Source organism: Globicephala melas, chromosome 5 (genome assembly GCF_963455315.2).
Source record: "Globicephala melas chromosome 5, mGloMel1.2, whole genome shotgun sequence".
NCBI lineage: Eukaryota > Metazoa > Chordata > Mammalia > Artiodactyla > Delphinidae > Globicephala > Globicephala melas.
The window spans coordinates 34,073,183-34,100,268 of NC_083318.1; the positions used below are offsets into that span (position 1 = coordinate 34,073,183).

At 36.4% G+C, this 27,086-nt stretch overlaps 1 protein-coding gene across 1 annotated transcript in view; it reads right to left on the reverse strand.

The window, feature by feature from the left end:
- Positions 1 to 3,546: 3,546 nt before the first annotated feature.
- The window catches only part of TET2 (tet methylcytosine dioxygenase 2), a 133,769-nt gene continuing 110,229 nt past the window's right edge, over positions 3,547 to 27,086 (reverse strand). The window contains exons 7-11 of the mRNA XM_030864149.2: positions 23,737 to 23,887; positions 21,700 to 21,789; positions 13,113 to 13,250; positions 10,242 to 10,596; positions 3,547 to 8,271 (exon numbers count right to left, since the gene is read on the reverse strand). Of these exons, the coding sequence (XP_030720009.2) occupies positions 6,815 to 8,271; positions 10,242 to 10,596; positions 13,113 to 13,250; positions 21,700 to 21,789; positions 23,737 to 23,887 (2,191 nt within the window). The 3' untranslated portion in view covers positions 3,547 to 6,814. The remainder of the gene's footprint in view (positions 8,272 to 10,241; positions 10,597 to 13,112; positions 13,251 to 21,699; positions 21,790 to 23,736; positions 23,888 to 27,086) is intronic.

Below are 27,086 nucleotides of genomic sequence, written 5' to 3' on the forward strand. Positions count from 1 at the left end.
TATTATTATTTTCATTCTTCAGATGTGGAAATTGAGGAAAATACAGGACAGATTAGCACATAGCCCAAGGTCTCACAGCTAGTAATGCAGAGCCAGGATTTGAACACAGAGCTATAGTTCTTTATTGTAGGTCATCTCCTAGGGAATATAAAAACAAAGATTTTTAAAAATCAATGATACATAATATTTGGAACATAACTCCCTTCCATTTTAACATACTCTGCCTTAAAAATATTTTATTCAAATACGTGTATTTGAAACATGGATATTATAAACACTAATTCCACGAAATACACCTGTTAGTAGATGACATTGTAAGGAAAGGAAATAAACATATAATTTCCTCAATCATTTATTTTTTTCCTTTGGTTAATTTTTTTTCCTTCTGCTTTTAACTCAAATTGGTTAAGCTTCTTATTGGTCTTTGATGTGTCTTTGGTATCTTAGAAACTGTGATGTCATTCCAACTACTGGAATTTTCACAGAGTCACTAGGGGATTATTACCTCATCTGAAAACCAATTTGAGGGTTAATAAGATTATAGGACAGAGGATTATTTCCTTGTTTTGTCACTGTCTTCTCTCTAGCTTGGAGGTCCTAGTGCTGCTTCATAATCAAGAGCTCTTACGGTGTTATGCAAACCTGTTTGGTCAGGCGAGGGAATTCGTGGTCGTGTTGTGGGAAGTCAGCTGGGTGGGCACTAAAGTGTGGTCAGTGGGATGCACCTTCTAGCAGGAAGCAAAGGGTAGGGAGGGAGGGAGGGAGAGGAAAAACTTTGCAAGAATAACCGTGTATTTGAGTTTGTACTTAAAGTTTTACATTCCCATTAATCCTTACGACGTCCCTGTGAGGAATGTACTATTTTACGGACTTTCACAGATGAAGCTTAACTAGTAAAACTACTGCATCCAAAGCCAGGTGCTTTCTGCTGCACTTCTGCCGGTACTTTGTCATGTTTCTTAAAGCTCAGTCAAGAGCTACCCATGAGAGAGGGGTTAGGGCACCGGGGCATCTCAAGTTTCAAGCCACACCACCCAGATTTCTATTACTGTGACTATGCTGTGCAAGGAATATAAAGCAAGCGCTTGGTGAATATGCCTATAAATCCTTCATTCCGTGAATTTAAATGACCTGAATTCCTTCTTGTGGGGGTAGGGAAGAAGTGGAGTATCTCTCTGTAACTACTATTTTACTCATCCACTAAGGAGAAATCTCATTTCAGTTTGAATTAAGAATTGATTAGAAAGTAAAATGTCAATGTAAGTCAAGAAATTCCTTTTGAAAAAGCATAAAAGGAAGCCCCCAAAGAAAGCATACTCGTGCAGCGTGTGTGCAAGGAAAAGAGAGGCTCCTTTCAAGAGGGAATGAATGTTGTACCAGACAAGCAAAGACATTTGTGAGAAATTGCCTGGTAAGAGAGAGGGAAATGCAGGCACGTGGCCTCGGAAATATGGGAATAAAAGTATCTTTGTTCTTCGAAAACTTAAGAGTGCTGGTAAAACTGAAATAATCTATAATTACGGTTAATTCTCTTCTAGGCTTTTTTGCGAACGTTTTCTCACCACTCTAACAACTAGAGAGTGTTTCTCAGCGGAGAGAGGGAAGAAGGCAGGGAGGATGTAACCCCGCCCCTTAGAGGAAGTAACCCCGCCCCTTACCGCAAAGCCCAGTGACTGAAGTTAGTTAGCAAGTGTTTCATGTGGCCCGCACTCTCCCCCTGCATTGATTTGAAAGAAAAGATGCTCCCCCAGCTTTCCTTTTTTTTTTTTGCTGGACACTCACCTCCAGGTGGCCTTTAAACCAACAAAACCAAATAAAAATTCTCTGCAGGTTGAGGAGAAGATTCCTTGATGAATAAGGTCTTTTCTCACTGAATCTTACATAGCTGATTTGGTACAGAGCAGGAGAGTCAGGCAGGAGTCGAAGAGAAGCTCGAATTACCCAAAGCGGGAGGGAGGGTTTTTAGGATAGACCAACTGAAGAGACCAAGGAAAGGAGCAAGTGGTACTGTGTGACAGGGCAGCTGTGTGCATGGCTGCTTGCATGAAAAGGTTCATTCTTGGCAATTATTTCCAGAGGAGGCAAGGGGTCAATAAAGCTTTGTGATGCTGGCTCATGTGTTACTGCCAGCTGTCTCTCCTCTCCACTTGCGGGCTTAGAAGCCGCAGGGCTGCCTGCACCTTCATTTACAGGGCACTGGCATCACCAGCTTCCACTAGTGGGATCTGGATGGGCCCTGGCAGGAAAAGTTTTTGTGCTCACAGAACCTTAAATTCCCCTTGCCCTGGGCAGTGGAGACTAGCAAATGTGAAGAGTGGGAGGTTCCCAAGGTCCAACCAGAGGATGGATCATGAAATGAGCGTTGACAACACCCCAAGAGGGTTGAAATTAAAAAAAAAATAAAATTGGTGAATCACTGCTTTTTAATGATGATGTTGCTTCTCCTCTTAACATCCTGGCTTGAGTAGAGTGCTGGAGGAATCACCCAGGCCACGAGTTCAAAGATCATTAAACGGCAGTCGTTTCCTGGGCTCAGGCATGACTATTTGACCCAGTATGGGAAAGGGAATTCCCTTACTTCAGGCATGATGTAAATGATTTCCCTACCAATTTCGGAAGGGGTCAGGGTGAGGGTTGGAAGACTCAGTCTAAGAAGAACTAGTAACTGTGTTTGGTATCTTGTGTTTCTAGGAAGTGTTTCAGCAGGAGTGCACTGGGGCTGTGTGAGGGGTGATTGACATGACAGGGGAAGGGGTAGAGAGGAGGACAATGTAGCCTCCAGCTCCCTGAAGCCATGTGGGGTGGGTGAGGACATGCACATCTGTCTGGTGCCTCCCAGGCTACCTCTTCCCACTCCCGTTGCCTAACATTGCTTGCCTTTCCGATAGGCAGGAAGAGGAGTTTTCCTTGAAGAGTGGACTTGAGGAGGAAAATGAGAATCTGAAAGCAGGGCTGGCCTTAGACCTAAGCAGTATGAACTCAACCCTGGTGTCCCTGCTGTCACCGATAGCCCTCAGACTCTACACCAGGAGGGATGGTCAGCCTGTGGTCAGCAGAAGTGCTGTTATACCACTCCTGACTTACACTGGCTACACATGCAAAGTGAAGAGGCTAAACAAGCTTGAAAACAAAGTTGAATAACTAGAGAAATATTTTGGCCTTAATTATTTCGATGTTACCATACAGTTTGCTATTGAGAATAACCATCGGGCTTCCGGGCTTCCCTGGTGGTGCAGTGGTTGAGAGTCCACCTGCCGATGCAGGGGACATGGGTTCGCGTCCCGGTCCGGGAAGATCCCACATGCCGCGGAGCGGCTGGGCCCGTGAGCCATGGCCGCTGAGCCTGCGCATCCGGAGCCTGTGCTCCGCAATGGAGAGGCTGCAACAGTGAGAGGCCCGCATACCGCAAAAAAAAAAAAAAAAAAAAAAAGAATAACCATCTACAAAGTAGCTTTAAAAAGCAATTTCTTTTCATTCCCTTTTGCCTCACCGAGGTGGCAGTAATTCAGGCAGTAAACAGAAACTTCAACAAGACAATACTTAGAGTGCATTAAATAAATATAAATTTTATTAAAAACACTCACATAGCATTATCAGGAATGATATAATAATAAACGCTTTCAAATAACCTGCATTCATAACATTACAATACTTACAGTATTTATAACCATCCTCAGATTTTTACAGACAACCAAACATCTCATGAAAATGAAATGAAACTGTTTTTTAAAAAAGCATAGAAAAATGCACACAGATTCATTATATTAGTGTCAAACTGCAAAAGTTTCCTACACAAGTTAACCACTAGCTTTAGAAGTGCACTGTACACCACTGTGCGTCAATCAAGATGAAAAATTCATTCAAGTAAAGTTGACACCACTCAGAAGCATTTTCAAGTATGGCTATATAGTCAACCTGATATTCCTATATAAGCAAATTGGAGATCTGCTTTCCATTCATTCTGAGGCAGGTTTGATATTTACAATTATAGATCTGATATTTACAATATGCCACTCAATTTCCTCTCTTCCTCCCTACCTAATCTCTCCTCAACCCCCCAAACTATACTTCCTGCTCTTGTTGGCCAGCAGTTTGACAAATGACAGTGGAGGATACAGAAACCAAATATTCACTCATATCGGGATGGCTGACTCAAAACCAACACATGTGCATGAAGTAATCAAATATGTGGGGTGAGATATACGGTATATGCAAAATATTAAAATCATGCAGTTTGACAAATACAAAACAAATGTTCTTGAAATGCCTGTAAATTGGTTACAGCCAAAAACTGGAGACATTTTTTTAAAAGACAAAAGCCAAGTTATAAAGATTTGACCAATAAAACTCAAAGGCCTCTGTTGATTAAGAATTTATTTGAAATGTTAGTAAGCAAAAATGTACACAGACTAAGACATAATTGTACAGCTGATTGCACACCATCCCCCTAAGTGTTTTGTTTGTGTAGAGAAGTCCTCATGGATCTGTGCCTGTATTGGTTACAGGATCAAAACATCTTTATTTAGAGAGTTAAGGACTCTAGCCAACAGTCACTTGCCAAACTCCTGCCTTACAATTTTCCCTTTATCAGCTCAGTGCATTCTATTTTCATGTAATTTTTTTTTCTGCTTGAAACAGTCAAAAGATTCTCCAAACTCTTAAAATGCTTTTCTTTACAATAAAAAGAGCCAACAGATTTACAAAATTAGTTTTAGTTACATCAGGACATATACAAGTAAAATAGGAGGGATTCAAAATAAAAGGGTTAAATCCCTGAAAAAGAATATATTTATTAACCTACAACAATTTTACATAAACACAGGTGACATGTTGGCATAAGGAGAACATGAGCTGAAATATCCCTGAATTTTTAGAACAAAAGGTTGAAGTTCAAGTTATACTTGCTAAGAAATCAAGTATTGAAAAAAGGTATGCTTTTTTTTTTTTTAATAAAAAAAAGACTTGGAAAAAAATGATGGTACACAATGCTATAAGCTTTCACTCTCAGTTCAATATCCTATTGCCAAACTAGTGTTGAGGTATATGACAAATAGGAACATCACTCAAACCTTTAATGAATTCTTAGCTCACATTATGATATATAGCAGGCTGAGTAGCACCATCATGATGTGAATTCTGCTTCAAATCCATATATATATATATATATATATTTAATTTCTTTTTACAGTACTAAAATACTAAAGCATTGCGTTAAAAAAGTTTTGTTTACAATTTAATTTACTTACTATACATCTCTTTCACTTCTTTATACAAATTAATGATTTAAAACCACCACAGCAAACCAGCTGCCTGTTTTTTTTTCTTTTAATTAATAGATTCACATGGAACTAACCCTGTTTATTAATCTTATGCAGGCATCAGTCTGCTCAATCTTCCTGGTAAAGAGGACACTTAAGCTAAGAAATGACAACATCACAACGTACAATTATCAACACAAAGGCAGCGCTGAAGAGCATACAGATCCATAAAATAGCATTGCTTAAGTGAACTAGCTTTGTTGAGTCTGTAGCATGCGGTTAATCACTACCTGCAGTTAACAGAAAATTCTTAAAACTCTACATATTTGAGCAATGAACTTGTCATACAATTTTGTACAAAACTGTTTTACAGTATAGCATGTGAGATGAGCACCAGAAAACATGTGTTTTGTGGACTAATGTATTCCCTTGAATCCAATAAGTCCCGTTTTGGATTTAACTGGCTGTAATAAAAATGGACACATTGCTCATCAGCAGATGCATGGCTAAAAGCAAAAATATTTTAAAAGCTTTGTTTCCTTAAAAAAATCAACTTTGCATTCTAAAATGAAAGTAAACTTTTTTTTTTAAACGTCTCAGTACCTTAGCATTGTTCAAGTTGTCAAAGCTTAGGTAGACAAAGTGCTTCTAAAACACCATTTAAAATATTTATAGATATACATGTTTGTGCACATATACATATTTGTGTGTATATATATATGTACATATATATGTTTATTGTCCTACAAGGACTTCACTGGATGAGCAAAATCCAGAGGCCTTTAAAATGTCCACATTTTAAAAACTAAGCTTGTGTAAGAATAGGTAATTATGATTAAAAACTTGAATGAAAAGGTACCCCCATTATTCAAGGGCATTGCAGTACACTGATAGCATCTTGATGATATAAAGGCATTAATTTTCAACTGTTAAAGACACCATTTTCTTAGCACCATTTCTTAGAACATCCAAACAAATTCAGTGTTTTGCTGTTTATTCATTTATGTTCCTGTAGCTATTTTGATAAATAAAAGTTAATATTAAGATTACAGTAAAAACTGCATGTTAAAAAGCCATAATTCCAGTATTTCAGTACATTGTATATTCAGCACCAGATGGTATTTTAAGATTCCTGCCCCTGTAATACTACAGTACTTGTTTGATTTGTGTTCCACGACTATGCAAACTTGGTATTATTAAAAGTGGTCACAGATGTGTAGAGCTGTAAAGGGGGAAAAATATCACATTTAAATATCATCTCGTCCAATAATAGAACCAGTGTTTAAAAATGTAAATTGTGGAACACTTTCTTCTCCACCTTCTTTTTGCATAGAATGCTTTGGTCTTTTGCCTAGATTCCATCTGTGACCACTTAGGAGTCAGTGGAAATTAAGTGCTATGGTAAGATGACCTCTTTCTTTGCTGGTGAGCTGAGGTTCCTCTCACCACATTTGTCAGGAATACTGTGTCCTTTCCCCACTGCCCACATCATGAGAACTACACTATGGACAGACTGGTTGTGGTCTTTTCAAATGAGGTAACCACAAGGGGCGACATCATATATATCTGTTGTAAGGCCCCGTGACCCTAGTGAAGGCGTATGGAGATGTAGTTACTGTGGAGTCTGTGGTCACGGACATGGTCCTTTCGGCAAGGGACTTGATGAAGCGCAGGTACGTGGGCTCGGCAGGTTCATGCGGCTCAGTGGGCTCCCGTTTCACTTTTTTGCCGTGGGTTTTCTGAGGCACATAGTCTGGGCCATACTTTTCACACTCTTCCTCTTTCTCGCGGGCTTTCTCGGCCATTTTGGCTTCCCAGAGCGCCAAGCCATGTTTTGGCTCATTCATGCTCTTGTGCTGGTAGAAGACGAGTGAGATCCTGGTGGGGTGATTCCTGTTGGGATTCTTTAAAGGGGTGGTGGCGTGCAGCTCGCGCTTTGCACACTCGATGAGAATGGACCCATGAGTCGGAGCCACAGCCACTCCCCCAATGTCAGGGTCCAGGAAGCTCTGCTCGCTATCAGACCAGACCTCGTCATTGTCCTCGGCAGCACAAGCCTGCTTTTCCTGACTGCCAGCGTCGTGCACTTTGTGGAAGCCTTCTTGGACAGAAGCAGCTCCATCATGGTTAAGACCTGGAAGCGTCTTAGATAACCCATTCGCCGTGTGGGAGAGCACGTCATTCTCCTTGTTTGGGAGATGCAGGGCATGAAGAGAGCTGTTGAACATGCTCGGAGCTGCACCGTAGTTATGGATTAAGTGAGAAGGTGGGTGATGCTCACCATTTTTATAGTCTGTGTTTGGATTGCTCAGATTGGGTGGTAATCGAGAGGCAGCCCCCATGAAGTGGCCATCCATCTCATGAGCGGAATAAGGAGGAAATGTACCTGCATGGTGTACATTTGGTCTAAGAGTACAACTGCTGAAGGCATCTCCTTGTATATTTTGGTTTCCGTAACCTAAGTACTTAGAAGTAAAACTCTGGCTATTTCCGAACCTCGGCTGGTAAAGCGTATGGATGGGTGGTAGATTTAGCTTAGACAGAGGATCTTGGCTTGGATACCTGTACAGATCCATGGGCTGAGACTGGGGAGAATAGGAACCCAGATATTGGGAGCACTTGTCCATTGATATGTTTCCATTGCATTGGTATGATGATGGATATTGGTTATTCTGATTCAAAAGCCCAGGGTAGGGGCTCATGGGATTAGAAGAATTCAAATATGAACCTGCAGCTTGGGATGAGGTGGAATAGAGGTTCATAGGGTTGGCGCCTCCATAAATATCTGAAGTGTGTGAAGAGCTTGGATAAGGACTAACTGGATTGGGCCTTCTCGTGTATAGACTGGTGGATCCAGAAGACGTGTAAGAGCTGACAGACTCTGACTGAGGGTTATCAGTGAAGGGGTGGTGTGGCTGCTGCAGCTGTGGTGGCTGCTTCAGTGGCTGTGGAAGCTGCTTCTGCAGTTGGGGCTGGGGCTGCTGCATGACCGGTCCTGAAAGTCGCAGAAGTTCTGTGGACAGGATAAGAGAGAGCGAGGACAAACACGCTTGATCAGCACTTTATGAGAACTAGGGAGGATGCCTACATGTATGTGAGAACCATCAGTAGAATTATGCAACACCCATCACACGAGGACAAGAGCAACGTCAGAGCTCTCTAATCACCGTCTGGCGTCATTTTTTGTGTCTAAAGCATTAGAAATAAAATGGCAGAGCACACAGCAGTACATTTTGGAAAATGGTGAAAAATGTAATAAAACATCCAAAAGCCATTCCATCGAGAGCATCGTGTTCTCTGGAGCTTCTGCGTGTTTGATCAAGCCACACTCTCTACTTGAAGTGCCCTGCCATCTCCCTGCCCTTCCTTGACACAGTTATGCCTTCCTCAAGGAAGCCGTCTATAAACCCAACTTCTAGTGCTTTTGTAATACTTCGTCATGGCCACTGCAAACATCAGTCAGATAAAGCAACAGTCATAACGTACTGGAATTATCCATTTTTAGTCCCCTCCTCACCTCACTGCAAAGTAGTCCCTTGAGGGAAAGGACCATGTCTTATTTTACTTTATTTCTCCATTGCCTGGCATGCAATCAAATATGTTAAATAGGTAATGTAGCAAAAAATTTGTTATGGAAGATTCAGCAATGCTATGAGAAAAAGAATGACATCCATTTAAATACCCAAAGCATCTTATACAATTGGCAAACCCTATTTCATTAGCGTGCTTTCCAGGAAGGAAATTAACACAGTTGTAGATACAACTTTAAAGGAACTTTCAGCTTTGTAAATGAAACTTTTAAAAGTCATACTTCTGTTTCATGACCACACTTAAAAGAAAGAGTAATATGAGACGAGAACAGATAAATGGAGCCACAATGGCAGTCCTGAGAACTGAAACAATCACTGCAGAGGCCAGTTAGAAGGAACTAGACACAAAGTTCTAACTGATTGTACTTTATAGCTAACTTAAAAGAGATATCAGGGAGTGGATAGGATTTACTTCTCTTAGTGTAAGTCAACCAATCAACAAATGTTTATTAAACATCTTTGACATATTATTCTAAATTAGTTTTATCCTTGAGCTTCAAAATCAATCAGTAGGGAGATTTGACTTTGTGAAGCAAAGACGGTTGGTTCTAAGCAGAGCATTATACTAATGCAAAAGATATGCATTTTTCTTTTGTTAATAGCTAGGCCAATACCATCTCTGAAATTTGGATATGGACATCACATTGTATGATTTCTCCTTTTAGAGTATTAACTATAGACAAAGCAAGAAACAGAGTATCTACTAGCATTGATAAATAATGCTCTATTGCTACTACTATAGATGTGATCTATTTTGATGGGTAAAAGCTTTTTAAGAGCTATATGTGGATTCCCCTGGTACACCTCAGCCTCAACATGGCTAAAGAAAGGTATCTTATTCTCCTGGCCTTCCCTCATAAATCTTATTTTCAAAGTTACCTCAATAAATAGTACTGTTTCAATTATCTAGGCTTATAACTTTGGAGTCATCCTTAAGTATTTTTTCTCCTTCATTCTAATGGTTTGTCACCATCGTATTGATAATCATTTTGGAAGAATTCGCTTCTGTCATCTCTTCCTATATCTTCATTGCTACCACCAAAATTCAAGCTCTTATTACCTCACTCTTGGTTTACTGCATCAATCTCCAAACTATTAGTTCCTCTACCTCTAATTTGGTTTGTCTGTCATTGACGGATTAACACTAATTTCACCATATCACTTACCATAAAACTTTGCCATTTAGTATAGAATAAAATCCAAACTTCTCCCTCACACTGGGGCTGATGCAACACCTCACTACCATCTCCAAGAACAAAGCCTGGGCCTTGCTACTTTAGAGAAAATTCTAGTACAGAACTAAGACCATGATCGAACATAACCTTCCAAAGTTAACAATGTTCGTTTTTAAAATAAGTGTCACGTAACATACAGTGCTTCACATTAAATTTACCTGCCAACTGTTTCACCTGGCTTCCATTTTCAATCTGTTTGGTGCGAGAGGAGGCTGACTTTTCCTTTTCGTTCTTATTTGTGCTGCTCTCCAAAGAGGAAAGCTTTTCAGCCGCAGCTTTCTTGGCTTCTAGTTTCCTTTGTCGGCATGTCTTGACTGGCTCTGCTAACATCCTGACTTTCCGTCGAAAAGAACTCAGTACCTGAATGGCACCATTTCGTTTTTTCTCCTCCTGAGCTTCTACGCTCCCAAACTCATCCACATCAGAGACTTTGTAGAGAGGCAGAACGTGGAGCTGCTCATCCTCAGGTTTTCCTCCAATTTCTCGATTGTCTTCTCTAGTGAGGGTGCATACCTGGCAGGGAAATAAGACAGCACAGACTCAGTTTCAGTCCAGATGACAGCTGGTGTGTGTGTGCGTGTGTTTTCCCTTCTCAGTATTTACATTTGTGGTGCTGGCCTAGTGGACCAGATTGGTTTGTTACCATAAAACCATGACTGTCTGTTATTAATGAAAATTGCATCAAAATGTACATCAAGATAAACAAGTTCATGTTGACATTTTTTTTTTTTTGGAATCTATCAGGAACCGTTACAGTCACTGCAGTGACACTTCTTCACATACATTTCTGACTAAGGGAAGAAGCTTCAAAAAGAAGCTACAAGTTTCCTCTACCAAATGACTTCCTCTGCTTTTGGTAACATCACATTCGCCTCATCTCATACTTTGTACACAAAGAGATTTCACATCTTTCCTCACAGCTAACTCTCCTTAGCTGTGTTTAAGAAATTTCCACAGGATACCAAAGTGAAATCTAAATAATGTAAAATTGAAGATTTGATTGATACAGGTAATATTTAAGTTAACACTGCTTCTACCTTTCTTTTCCCTCCTCTGTACTTTATGAAATCTAACTTACTGTTTCTCTTCTCACTCATTTCTCTTCTGAAAAGAAAAAAAAAAAAGCTACTTCTGCTGCTTTGATAATTTGATGGTACTTTATTTCTTTTGTTGGCCACAATCACATTGGCTTTGATGAAAGATTGTTTGTTGGTTTTAAAATACTAGCTTTTAGTATTTAGTGTTTTTAATTAACGGAGAAAATGCGACCACAGTTACTTAAAACCCAAGGTAATACAAAATCATTGAAAGATACTCTTGAAAGGAGTGTGATGATTACATTAGATTTACCTTTATAAATAAGTTTAACATGCAATGGTATTAAAATGAGCATTTCACTTCGTACACATAAGTCTTCCCAAATCCTTGCCTCTGAGCACTTGTAACCTTTTCCCACAATTTATCCCTACTCGCTTCCACCTCTCCAGTGCTGCTTTCCATTTCACCTCACAGAACCTGTGACCTATCAGAGACAAATTCCCCTTCAATCAAAAACTTTCTCATCCTCTGCCCACTCTCCATCACCTTGCTGGAGAGAAACCTGGTTATCTTCAAGACCTCCTGTAGCTCCAGCTATCACTTATTTCTTCTACTTCCCAGAATCTAGCAGAACCTCCAAATGATGAGCAGGTGTTCAATACCTGGTGAGTGACGGTGTTAGATATTGTGGATGATAAGTCTCATGTTTGTTCTCCTGAATCAGAAATCAGCAAACTAGGGCCTGTGGCTAAACTGCCTTGCAGCCTGTTTTTGTATGGCCAGTGAACTAAGAATGTTTTTTTTGCATTTTTAAAGAACTTTTTATTGAAAAAATCCCAAACAAAGAATATGACAGAGATCCTATGTGGCCTGCAAAGCTTTTAACAGAAAACTTTTCCAGCCCCTGCTCTAGACCAATACCTTCTTTGTTTCTCAACAAAAATTTCACAGCAGATTCCTTGAATTAATTCCACTACTGCCTACTATCTCTCTGAATTCTCTTCTACACTATAATTTAACTATAGTGCCTGCCTGCTATTTTCCATGTTAGGTCTCATTGGTCATCTTCCTCAATTACACCTGTATCCATGTTGATAACTCATTAGGTTGATTAATTTATAGTTTCTGTACTTGAGCTTTTTCGTTCTTTATCTCCACTCTGAGTCATCTCTTTAGATGCAAGGCCACACCCTGGGTTTTGATGGTACGCAACACTGCTCCCCCCTAAGATGGATCCATTTTCTCCCCTTACCAAAGCCTTCAAATACAAGGACCAATCCATTTTACCCACTGTAATATGTACTTACAATGGGTTCTTTTGCACTTTGAACTTTCTGTAGTAGTTGGTGTGACATCGACGATGCATTTTTCATTTATACTTTTCTCTGCAGGCTGGACTGGTACCTTAGCTCGTATATGGCTTTTTGCTTAACTGATTATAACCTACTAGATATGTGACAGTGAATTTTGAAAGAATTTTTTTGGGCATCTGATTGTAGCTGGAGAGCCTTAGTCACTGGTTTAGATTAGCACCAAGAATTTCCGTTTTTTTTTTTTTTTTGCGGTACGCGGGCCTCTCACTGTTGTGGCCTCTCCCGTTGCGGAGCACAGGCTCCGGACGCGCAGGCTCAGCGGCCGTGGCTCACGGGCCCCGCCGCTCCGCGGCATGTGGGATCTTCCCGGACCGGGGCACAAACCCGCGTCCCCTGCATCGGCAGGCGGACTCTCAACCACTGCGCCACCAGGGAAGCCCAAGAATTTCCATGATTTTCACATGCTTGTCAATACAGTTTTCCACTAATGTGACATGCCAACCTGTTATGAGAGTACTAGTTATGCAAAACAAGGTCACCTTGCAATAGCAATCATTCATGAAAACACTGTTCTCTGCAGGGACACCGGCAGAAAACATATTACTCTAAATGCTGCTAACTTCCAGTCCTCTACTCTTCAACAGGACATGCTGCTAACCTCTCCTCAGCACCACTTACCAATGTGCTGCCATTCTGCATGTTGTGCAAGTCTCTATGGGCATGAGCACAGAAGTCCAAACATGCAGTGACCCCTGAGAATGGACGGCCTTCCTTCAGACCCAGACGGCACTCTGGTGCTCTGTGTTCATATTCAATCTGAAAAACGGAAGCGAGTGTGTGACTGGGGAAGTACTTAGGCATTTCAAATCTTTAGGCACACATTTGACAAAAAAGTACAGGACCTGTGTACTGAGCAGGTCAAAAAGGTTCCTTAGTATTATATTTTATATCCCCAAATACAATGGAATGACACAAAATAGAGCAAATGCCTTGACACAGTAAAGTTATTTAATAGTGTTACTGAGATATAATTGACTTACACTTTAAATATATGCTGTTTATTATACTATTTGATTATATATATATATACACACACACATACATATACATACATGAAACCACTACCACAATCAAAATAATGTACATATCTATCATTCCCATAAGTTTCCTCATGCCTCTTTATAATTCATGCTTCCCACTTTGTTCCCAGGAAACTACTGATCTGCTTTCTGTCACTAGAGATTATTGTAGTTTGCATTTTCTAGAATTTTACATAAATAAATCCATTTTGAGTTGATTTTTACATAGGGTGTGAGATTAAGAGTCAAAGAATTTAGAATTTTACATAAATAAATCCATTTTGAGTTGATTTTTACATAGGGTGTGAGATTAAGAGTCAAAGAATTTTTTTCCATATGGATATCCAACTGTTCAAACACTGCTGGGTAAAAAGTTTACACTTATCTCATTGAATTGCCTTTGTTGAAAATCAATTGACCATACATGTTGAATCTATTTCCAGACTCTCTATTCTGATCTTTTGTTATGTAATGGTGTGCTGGTGTGTGTGTGTATTTATGTGTGTATATGCCAATAATCAACTGTCTTGATTACTAGTAAATGTGGATTTGTAGTAAATCTTGAAATCAGGGAGTATAGGTATTCAAATTCTGTTCTTTAAAAAAAAGTTTGACTATTACAGGTTCTTTACATTTCTATTTAGAGTCACCTTGTCAATTCCTTCAGAACACCTGGTGAGATTTTGATAGGTCATGTACTGAATCCATTGATTAATTTGGGGAAAACTGAAATCTTAATAATACTTAGTCTTGTGATCCATGAACATGGTATATCGTTCCATTTAGGTCTTTTATAATTTCTATGAGAAATGTTTTGTAGTTTTCAGTGCACAGGTCTTGTACATTTCTGTCAGATATATATTAAGAATTTCATATTTTTGATGCTATTTTAATTGTTATTGGTTTTCATTTCAATTTTTAATGGTTTATTGCTAGTATAGAGAAATACAATCGATTTTTGTATTTTGCAACTGTGCTAAACCATTTATTCTAGGAAGTTTTTTGATAGACTCTTTGGGACTTTCCACACACATGTTGTCTGCAAATAAGGATAGTTTTATTTCTTCATAGTCAATCTGTATCCTTTTTATTTTCTTTTTCTTGCCTATTTCATGGTCTAAAATTTCCAGTTAGATGTTCAATAGAATAAGATACAAGGATATATTATACAGCACAAGGAATATAGCCAACATTTTATAATAACTATAAATGAAGTATAATCTTTAACAATTGTGAATCATTATGTTGTACATGTGAAACATATAATATTGTAAATCAACTATACCTCAATTTAAAAAATTAGGCTGTCACAAAAAGCTTGCTGGCAAGATGAGAACTATTCTTGAAAACATCCCTTGAATTTTCTTAAGCAAACATTCATTTGATAAAGAGTAAAAAGTATTTATTTTTATTATTGTATGACAATTGTATATTAAATTTATGTTTATAAATATGGCACAGAGAACATCTTCAACAAATAGTAAAACCTACTTCAGAAGTTAAAAAAAAAAGATTTTAACTAGAAGTGGTGAGAATGGATATGCTTTTCTTGTTCCCAATGTATAATGTGTTTTTTAAAAAAATTTAGCTTTCCATTTACTGAGTTTTCATAGATGGCAAAGCCTACCTTAGGTAATAGGCATGATCCCATCACAATAAAATAGCATTAAAAAGTTTCATGTCACAAAATGGAGCAAAGAAATTACAGTTCCACCTAGCTGAGCAAGTTAAGGAATGAAATGCTTCTTTAACTTGCTACTTTACCATAAAAACACTAAACACTTTAGTTCTTTCACCATTATGTGTGATGTTAGTTTTAGTTTTTTAATCTATGCCCTTTATCAGGCTGAGAAAGTTTCCTTCTATAGATGTTAAATTTTGTCAAATGCTTTTTCTCTATCTATTGAGATAGTTTTTCCCATTATGTTGGTTAATATAGTGAATCACATTGATTGATCTTTGAGTGTTAAATGAACCAGCTGCTCCTGAAATAAACTCCATTTGATCATAATATATTATCCCTTTTACACATCATTGGATGTATTTAGATGAAATTTTGTTAAGAATTTTCACATCAGTATTCATGAATATCATTGGACTTTATTTTTTCTTTAATGCCCTTGTCTGACCAGGATATTTCCAGCCTCATAGAATGAGTTGGGAAGTACTTACTCCTTTGCTACTACTGTCTAGAAGAGTTTCCATTGAACTATTCTTTCTTTCTTAAATAATGAGTGAAATTTGGAAGGGAAATCATCTGGGCCTGGAGTTTTCTTTTTGGGAAAGTTTTTAATTACAAATTCAATTTTTAAATAGATATAGGACTATTCATGGTACTTTAGTAAGCTTCAGTAATTTGTGCCTTTCAAGGACTTTGCCCATTTCATCTAAGTCATTTATTTTCATAAAATTTTAATAATGTTTTCATTATTATTCTTTTACTATCTGTAGGATATATAATGGTGTCTCATCTTTAATTCTTGATATTGACAATTTGTACCTTCTCATTTGTTCTTGAACAAATTGACTAAAAGTACTAGCTTTTGGTTTCACTGATATATTCTATTTTCTGTCTTCTATTTCATTGATTTCTGTTCTTACCTTTAGTTTTTCCTTCTTTCTGCCTTTTATATGGCTAAAGTTGCTCTTTTTCCAAGCTTCATAGGATATAAACATAGATCATTGATTTGAGACTTTTATATAACATTTCTGATATAAATGTTCAATGTGATAAATCTTTCTCTAAGAAGCTTCACAGCTGCATCCCACAAATTTCAATGTCACATCTTCATTTTCCTTCAGTTTGAAATACTTTCTCCCTTGTGATTTATTCTTTGGCCCATAGGTCATTTAGAAATAAGTCACTAAGTTTCCAGATATTTAGGGATTTTGTAGGGATCCTTCTGGTACAGATTTTCAATTTAATTTCATTGTGATCAGAGAACATATTTTTTGGCTTTTAAATTTATCAATACTTGTTTCATGACCCAGAATATAAACTATCTTGGTAAATCATCCTTGTATATTTGAAAATAATGTTAATTCTGTCATTGCATGGGAAGTTCTATACATAACATCAATTTCGTTAAAAGTGTTGTTCAAGTCTTCTGTCCCCTTACTAATTTTCTGTCTAGTTCTAATGGTTTGAGAGAGATATATTGAAAACTGACTGTATCTGTAGCTTCGTTTGTTTTTAGTTGTATCAGTTTTTGTTTAATAAAATTTAAAGCTATTATTAGATGCATAGTTAGGATCATCATCTTCTCTTGCTAAACTGACCTTTTTATCATTATAAAATGATCCTCTTTATAATATTCTTTGCTATGAAATCTACTTTGCTATTAATATCACTCCAGCTTTCTTTTGATTGACATTAGCATGGTATTTCTTTTTTTTTTTTTGGCGGTACACAGGCCTCTCACTGTTGTGGCCTCTCCCGTTGTGGAGCACAGGCTCCGGACGCGCAGGCTCAGCGGCCATGGCTCACGGGCCTAGACGCTCTGCGGCATCTGGGATCTTCCCAGACCGGGGCACGAACCCGTGTCCCCTGCATCGGCAGGCGGACTCTCAAGCACTGTGCCACCAGAGAAGCCCAAGCACGGTATTTCTTGGTTCTTGCTTTTCTAAATATCACAATTGTTCTGTATCAATGTGCTTATTCAATATCACAAGCTCTGCCTTTTAACTGGGAGTGTTAAAAAATTTATATTTAATGTGGTTTTTGATATGGCTGGGATTAAATATACCATTTGCTATTTGTTTTGTATTTGTTTTAGTTTTCTTTTAGTTCCATATTTTAAAATATGTTTTGGGATTAATTCCATTCTCATCTCTTTACTGGGGGATTACTTATACATTTTTTGGTTAGTGGCTGCCTGCTTTAAGGTTTACAGTGTAGTGTACAGTCTATATTCAAGTAATATACCATTCCATCCATATATGACATAAGAATCTTACAACAGTATACTTCCAATCCCTAAGCCTCTGTGCTATTTTTATATGTTATAAATCTTAAATTACATTTTTAATATATTTTAAAATAAACTATCTTGTAAAGAAATTTTTTAAATAAGGGGAAGAAGTCTTTTTACTCGCATATCTACTATTTATGATGTTTTCATTCCTTTTTGCCAATCTAGATTTCTATCGTATTATTTTTCTTTCTATCAGAGGGCTTCCTTTAACTTTTTTGAAGTTTTAGTCTGCCGGTGGTGGTAAATTATTTCAGCTTTTGTATGCCTGAAAAAAAAAAATCTTTATTTTTGTCTTCACTTTTGAGAGCTGTTTTTACTGGTTATAGATTTGTAGATTGATAGTCTTTTTTTTTTCTTTCTGTACTTTAAGGATGTTTTTCCTCTTTTTTCTTGCATCTTTCTCAGACTTTAAGTCTTGTGTGTGTGTCATCCATTTTTTCCCTATAAGAAGTAATGTCTTTTTTGGCCCATCTACTTTTCACATTTTCTCTTAATCACTGTAAGCAAGTTGATTTTAATGTGATTTTATATAGTTTCTTAATATCTCCCCCCACCCCCACCATTTGGTGCTTGCTGAGCTTCTGGGATGAATGGGTTTATAGTTTTGAACAAATTTGAAAAACAATTGGCCACTATACTTAAAAATATTTTTCTGTCCTCCTTTTGGGACTCTAATTACACATATATTAGTGTAATAATATTGTGCGATGATGTGATCTAGTTGGCTTTATTCTGTTCCTTGAATAAAAATGTATACAAAATCTAGCTGGTCCTTAGACTCATGCCATCTCATAAGAAATACCATGCAGGGGTCTGTGACTGGATTACTGGTAATTTATCTCTATGTCTGGAAGACAGTTCTAAGTGCATGGCTTTCTGATGGTGTAAATCTGTGCTGTTCAATATGGCAGCTATTAGCCACATGTAGCAATTTAAATTTAAATTAATTAAAATGAAAAGTTCATTAACTCAATTGCACTAACCGCATATCAAGTGTTCAGTAACCACATGCAGCTAGTAACTACCATTCTGAACAGTGTAGACAGAAAATATTTCCATTGTCAAAGGAAGTTTTCTTGCTTTAAAATGTCTTCTCCACACATGACGAAAGCACATGATTTTGAGATTTGAGCCTGCTAATTCAGTCCTAAAGTTTAATGGTAAGATAACCATAGAAAAGATAGAGAAATATAACTCTACTGGATAGACATAAAGGATATTTAAGTTAAGAAAACCTATATTCTAATTCCATGGAGCTAACAGAAGAAATGCTGTGAAGACCCAATGAAGCTTAACTTCACCAATAAGACTTTATGAAATCAAGGAACAAAGCAAAGAAGAACATTCATATATGAGAAATAAAGGTACTATATTCAGTTGGGGGAAGGAGGCAAATACCAAATAGTAGACTTCCACAGCACCTATAACCTTGATGTGTTATGTATACTGTAGGAAAAGATCACATGGCTGTTTTCTGGGGTCTCTAAACCATGTTAAGACATATGGATAAACTTTCCAGTAGTACCTACCATGCAATATAAAAAACACCTTATTCGTTCTTAGCCATTAGTTGATTTAGTTTATATAGACATTACATTTATTTTTTAATGTATGAATGTATGTATGTATTTAAATTTTATTTTATTGTGGTAAGAACACTTAACATGAGAGCTACACTTTTAACAAATTTTTAAATGTACATTATCGTTGACTACAGGTACGATTTGTACAGCAGATCTGTCGACCTTACTCATCTTGCTTAACTGAAACTTCATGCCAATTGTTTAGTGTATCTATCTACACATTTACTCATATACAAATATTAAAACACATCTAAGGAATTATACCTAATCATCTTGTTATAACTTAAAAACTTGGGGGTACCTTCATATTTTAGATATTCCAGGTTCAGGAAATGCATAAAATACTCCAAACAAAAAGTAATAGTGTAGAATATAAATGCTTAGATAATCAAGTTCGTATGAGACAGTCTATAATAGGAATCAAAGGAGTAAGAACATCAATGCTTGTTGTTCTGTCCCTTTCCCCAGTTAAAGCCATTTGATTAATAGCCCCTATAAAAAATTCACTCAACAGAAAATGGCCAAACTTGAAATCTAGCAACATAGACTCAATTTATTTTCTTTTTATAGCTTGATTTATTATTTTGCTCACCAGAATTATTTTACAACAGTAGCAAACCATTCCTTATACTTTTCTGTGACACTGATTAAAATAGGTAAGGTTGTAAAAATAACAATATTAATCCCACTGTTATTAATAGCATTTAAAATAATTTCCATAGACATTAACATAACATATATCTCTAAATATCTAGGTTGTGACATAAAACAACTTATAAAGAGACAGTCATTATTAAAGTTGCGTCCTTTGCTCCCACTTAAAAAAAAAAAAAAAGAATTGAGGTTTGGGGAAAATGTTAAAGTCCACAATGGAAACAAGAATAGCTAAATTGTTGGCTAGAATTGGTGCCCTGTCTGTCTCTGCTATGTAGACTAATCTAGTCCCCTTATAGAGTCTTTAACATTATTAAGTAAATGACAATGTTTGCAAAATGTGTCATACTTCACGCTTTCCCGTACCCATACTGCTGTGTACTCTGTTCTGAATACCTTCTCATCACCTCAAGCTTTCCTCCATCTATCAATCTTCCTCTTCCTCTTAAATCTTTAACCTCTCCTATTCCATTGCTCCTACCCCCAGTCCTTCCTTCACTGGTTTCTCTTCCCCCACTCACCCCTAAAATGTTAAATATTAAAATCATTAGCCCCTTCTCCTCTTTGTAATCTTCACTCTGAAAAATTGTATTTACTACTAACTACTTCCTGCATTTTGATAATTCCCAAATCACAGTGCTAACCTGGATTTTTCTCCCGATTTTTCTTTTAATTATCCTAGAAGTATGTCAAACCTAGCACGTCCAAAATGAAATTTGTCATCTTCTCCTTATCTCCTCCAAACTTACTTTTCCTCACTGATTCCTAATACTAATAAAACCATCTGTCCAAGCCAGAAATTTGGTGGACCCCCAAATTCTCTCTTTTGCTCGTTCTCAAATCTGATTGGTCACTAAGTTTATAAGTTCCACCAAATATTTCACATACTTATTTCATTTTCTCTATCACTACTGATATTTCGTTAAATTAGGACCTTAACGTCTCTTGCCCAGTGATTGCAACAGCTTACTTCTCTAATTTAATCTTCTATAATCTAAGCTGTATTTCCTTTATTTGGCTTGAGTGACCTTTTCAAGTTAAATCACTTCACCCTCACCGTCCCCAATATACACTTAGAACACCCCAGTGGTAGGCCTCTTACCTATAAGATAAAGTTCAAAGATCTTTGTATGGCCTCCAAGGCCATTTGTGACCTTACATCTCTACTTTCAGGGAGAACCTTTTTGTTCCTTCAGAAATGTGCATACTTCTATCCCAGCTGTTATCATGTTTTTCTATAGCTGGCATTTTACATATCTCTGTCTCCTCTAAGGAAGGAGTTTTGTAAGGACAAAGAATCTGCACTGCTCATCTTAATGTCCACAGTGACTAAACACAGCATCTGGTTCATAACAGGCTTTCATTTAGTGCTTTTGCTGTTGATGTTATTGAAACAGTGTAGACTTCACGGTCTTGCCTCCTTCACGAGCATTTCTGAACAAATCACCTGGCCTTCCATATAGGTATAACCCAGCACACACTTAGAAAACAGGAAAGGAAAAAGAAAAAGGAAAAATCTAGCAAAATCTGACATATCTCGACACATGTATATACACTTACAAAGTAGTACACCCATAGCTTTACATGTATAGACTTGCTGTGGAAACAGTTAACAGGTGGTTAGAACCTATAGCATGAGCCATATAATTGCAATTAATCACTAAAGTCTGCTTACAGAGATAAAATTATCCATATGAGAACAAGATTAGTAGGTAAAATAGCTTGTGAGCCTTAAAAGCTCATTATCTTTACAGATTAAAAGACCAAAAATATACTCTTTTGGATGGTGTAATTTTCATATATCAAATATTCATATATCAAAAACAGAACACTGCAGTGGTTTCAACAATTAGGAAGAGAAAAAGTTAGAAAAATAAAGGAAAATCGTTGCTTCAAAAATATTTTTGTAAAGATAGGCCATCAATAATGAGTAAGTAAAGTGTTCTAATCATTGTCAATAACTGTTTAAACTTACCTGATTATTATATGCATCAGGTGCAAGTTTCTTGTATGTTGGTGCCATAAGAGTGGACAGGTTTTGTAAATGAGACTCCAGTTTCTCTTCCTGTATAAAAAGAAATAATTCTACATATTAAATTCTAAATCCATTCTATCCATATATGAGAGAGGCTATCAATTAGATTTTTTTCCCCTGTATCTTAGATCCAAATCACAAATATATACCATCTCATTAAATATCGGCTTGGCCAAAAAGTTTGTTCGGGGTTTTCCCATAACATTGGCCAACCCAATAACTAAATATCATCTTAACGTGACTATTTCTAAGTGAAAAGCATAGACCTATTTTTGTATGTGCTGTTAAATGTCTAGCTCTTTGGTATTTACATGAGATTAAACAATTTTCTACTTTGCATGCAGATATTTGGCATTTTATTAATATAAGTCTATGCTGGTAGTAGGATTAGGAGAATGAAGCCATACGGTCTTTAAAAGGTCACATTCTCTATTCTTCTCCAATTAGTGGCCGAGGAAGATGAGCTATTGAAAGGATTTGTTTTAATCTATTTCTAATCTTTATATTTTAAATGTTTATAAAAAATAGCATTACAAAATTTGAAATGATCACTCCATAGAACTAAAAATTACTATGTGATTCAAATATGAATAAAACCCTAAGAACTATAATGTGGTGTATATGAAAAACTTTGTAAAGTTTACTTGAGAGGAAAAATGTTCAGGTATATTTGCCCCTACCCCCAAGCAAAGAATATGCTTTTTTAAATGGTAGGGGATGATACTCAGTTGTTCTATTCATACTTAGAAGTTCTCATTTCACATTGCTATTTCTCTAAAAACCTTGGGAGATGTAAGCAGCTGGCAGAGGTATACTTGCTTGCATTTTAGAAGGTGAGGAGGTTTCTGACTGGAGTCCTCCTACCTAACAAACAGAGGGAGGATGTCACTAGCCATCCCCTGCATTTGTTTACATGAAACAGAGTGATAAACATTTATGAAGTAGTGGAGAAAATGCTCTCCAGTGTGAAAATTAAAAGTGTTAAGACAGTAGGCAAAATTGCTATTCATTAGGTTTATCAAATATTTGTGTTTTCTTATGCAAAGAGGATATCTAGCACATTAATACAGCTTATTAAAATGTTACGATTCTATGAAAAATTTATATCATGACTTGAAGAGCTTTTGCACTTTATTAAACTTCCACTTACTATTATAGTCACAAATAATAAAGCTAACAAATTTTTCAAAGGGACGTATAAAAATTATATCAATAGTATAATTGCATATTTCAACTGCATTTAAAATTTGAAAAAAATTATAACATGTATAGATTTACTAAAAATTTGATCATATATGAATGCTAAATATACTGAGGTTTTCTGATTATTCAATTAGCATACTCTAGAATACCATGCTACACAAAAGTTGTTAAACGTGATACCAATCTACAAGTTATATTTTGAGAACTATATATTCTAGAGAAGGACAAAAACCAGTGATGTCAATGAGAAATCAATGTTCATTTATTTCAACTACACCTTTATATTAAAATCTAAATATGTTTTAGTTACTTGAATGCATTTATTATAGTAACATTAAGGCATCAAATCTCATGGGTTGAAACTGACTAGAAATGGACTTTTATGAATGTGGCAGTCACGAACATGATTTCTATAATTCAGGTTCAAAAGATGAAAGTTCTAACACTGAAGTAGTAATATTTAGTTTTAATATGGAAATGACAGCTGTGTGAAACTCTGGAGTTTACATAGAAGACAAACAATAAGTGTAAAAGGCCATAAGTATAGTTTATGTTGATCAAACTTTATTACTTTAGTATCACATGGTTGTTATTATGCTAATTTTATAAAATATTATTGTGTGTGCCTACCGTTTAGCCAAAATTTTACTGATCTATCTCTGAGATGAAATTCTCTGTTAATGAGAGTTTGAGTACATTATATTGTTCACTTCATCTGTGCTCATCAATTCTCCATGAAAAATAAACAGATTATACATCAGGAAGTAAACAAACCTCTTTTGGGTCATCCCCAAGCAGCTTAAATTTTCTTGGGATCTTGCTCCTGGCAAACTTACATCCATTGTAGTACATGCTCCATGAACAACCAAAAGAAAAGGAGGCACCACAGGTCTCTGGGTCCAGCCCCTGACAGGCACACGTTCTCCTGAGAAATCAAAGAACCAAGTTCATGACTATGGAGAGCACCGTCCAGGCTATAAATCTCATATTCTGGGTGTCTACATTCCAAAATGAACGCAAATTAGTTTTGAAAGAAGTCTAACTCTATATTAAGCTGTGCCACAATCACATTAGAAAAGAACTATTTCGATTGGCTTTAAAAGACAACTTGAACAAATATTTTATTGTAGTATAATACACACAGAGAAAGTACACATAATTTTATAGCTTCTCATCACTCACAAATGAAACATACACAAGTGAGTGCCACTCAAACTAAGAAACAAAACATATACTTGCACCCCTAAATCCCGTCTTATATTTCCTTCCAGGCATTGTCCTCCTAACAGTAACTTCTGTCAGAAGAGATTAGCTCTGCCTACTTTTATCCTATATAAAATATACTATATTCCTACTGAATATAGTGTATGTACGTGTGTGTATATATATATGCCTATTTTTATACTATATATACTATAAACCTACTGAATTTGGTGTGTATGTGTGTATATAAATGTGTGTGTGTATATATATAGTTTTGCCCATTTTTATACAACGTATAGTATAGTACACACACATATGTATAGTTTTGACTATTTTTATACTACATATAGTATGCTATATATTTCTATACTGTAGTATAAAAATAGGCAAAACTGTATGTGTATATGTATATATATGTACACATATACATACACACACATACATAACATACACATGTATATGCAGTTATCTAGTATAAGCTTATTTGTGTCTTCTTTTCTTCAACATTGTTTGGAATATCTATCCACATTGTTGCATGTAGTTATACTTTATATTGATGTATTTATTCACTGAGTACAGTTTCTATTATATGGATATGCCACAAATTAATCGTTCCACCATTGGTGGGCATTTGAGTGCTTTCTAGTTTTTAGCTAAAATACAGTATTGTGACTTCACATCCCAAGTCAGTTATACCCTAAGGGCAATAGACAAACAAGCAAAGAAACCAAACATTAAAAACAGGATAAAACAACCCACTAGGAAAACTATATTCAGTAGGTATTTTTTCACAGCTGTACTGAGGTATAATTGACAAATAAAACTGTAAGATATTTAAAGTATACAACGTGATGATTTGATACAAGCATATATTATGAAAGGATTTTCCCATCAAGTTAATTAACACATCTATCACCTCACATATTTTTTTTTCTTGCAACGAACATTTAAGTTCAACTCTTTTAGCAAATTTCAGTTATATAGTAAGGTATTATCAACTATAGTCATTAGATCCTCAGACCTTACTCATTTTATAACTGAAAGATTATATATATCCTTTTACCAACCTCTCCCTATTTCCCTCATCCCCCAGCCTCTCACAACTTTTCTACTCTGTTTCTGTGAGTTTGACTTTTGTTTTTTTGTTTTTGATTCCACATATAAGTAATATCAGGTATCTGTCTTTCTCTGTCTGGCTTATTTCACTTAGTATAATCCCCTCCAGATTCATCCATGTTGTCGAAAATGGCAGGATTTCCTTTTTTAAAAGCTGAATAATATTCCTCTGCGTGTGTTCACAAACCACATTTTTATCCATTTATCCATTGATGGACACTTAGGTTGTCTCCACACCTTGGTTACTGTGAATAATGTTGCAATTGGAATGCAGCTATCCCTTTGAGATAATGATTTCATTTCCTTTGGATACATGTTAAGAAGTGGATTGTTTGTTTATGTATGGCTCTCCTGACCTCACTGGACAGCAGTAGTCTTATTTGTAGTAATGATATTATTTTGAAATTACTTATGTATGTTGTGACATGAAGAAAACATTGTTAATGTCAAAAATAAGAATTTCAGTGTAAGATGAAATAAGTCTAAAGATAAGTAAATACCCTGTAAAATCCTATGAACAAGAAATAGTATGAACTCACGATATGAATTAAAAAGCTCAGATTTTCTCTTTCAAAAAAAAATTACTTCCTATATCAGTCCACTGAAAATGCCTAAAGTAACAATATCTTTGTAGCGATGGGCACATCTGGACACATACTGTGATCTCTAAATATCATTTCTCATTGAAATGAATGTAGGTTAAAATCCATGAGGGTTTTTTTTTTCAAATGAGTTAATAATGATACCAAAAAGAAAGAACAAACTAACTGATCATTTTTGGATGGTTACAAAGGCACCAAATCACTATTTTGAAATTTCACAACTAAAGATACTTACCATGCATTATTCTGTCATTTGTTTACAAATTATATTTAATGGTAACCAAACAGTTGATAATGAAAAGTTCTTTAAAGAATTCCGTCTAATAAATGCAGAAGGAATGTTATAATTAGAAGTTACAATTTTACAGATGTCAGCAAAAACGGCAGAATAAGGATCTCTGAAAATACCCTCCTCCACAAAAGCAAAAGGAAATCTGGTAAATATGGTCAGAATCAACTCTTCAGAAATATGGAAATTAACAAAAGACTTGCAGCAGTCCTGGAAGCATTTCTTCAAGAAAGGCAATGAAATTTTGGTAAGAAGCTAAGCTTTACAGTGTTTTAACTTGCCCTATTTCCACTGTCCCCAGAACTCCACGACACCCTTGAAAACCAACAGCCCACATTTATGGTGAAAATCGGCAGGCTGGCAACCACTGGAGAGGGCAGAATTAGGCTGGATATCCTCCAAAGCCCCATTCCTAGAGAAATGTCATTATTTTACCTATTTGGTAGTTCTCTAGAAGACACCACTGGCAAGGCTTTCTTCATTTGATCTGACTTGGAGTTCACCTATTGTATATAGCCTTTTCCCCACTGGAGATATTTGTTGAAAATAGTCAGAGGCAATTGTTGAACACTGCAGCTGCCTGAGGTCTTGGTAGACAAAACTAGCTAGACTGACCAAGAAAAAGAGAGAAGACCCAAATTACTAAAATATTATTAGAAATGAAACAGAGGATACTACCAATGACCTTATAAAAAGCATTATAAGGGAATACTATAAAAATGATCTATCAACAGGTTAGATAACTTAGATGAAATGGACAAATTCCCAGAAAGCACAAACTACTGAAACTGACTCAAGAAGAAATAGACCTATAACAAAAAGACTGAATTAGTAATCAAAAAACTTCCCACGAGGATAAGCCCAGGAGTACATGATTTTGCTGGTGAATTCCACTGAACATTTAAAAAATTAGC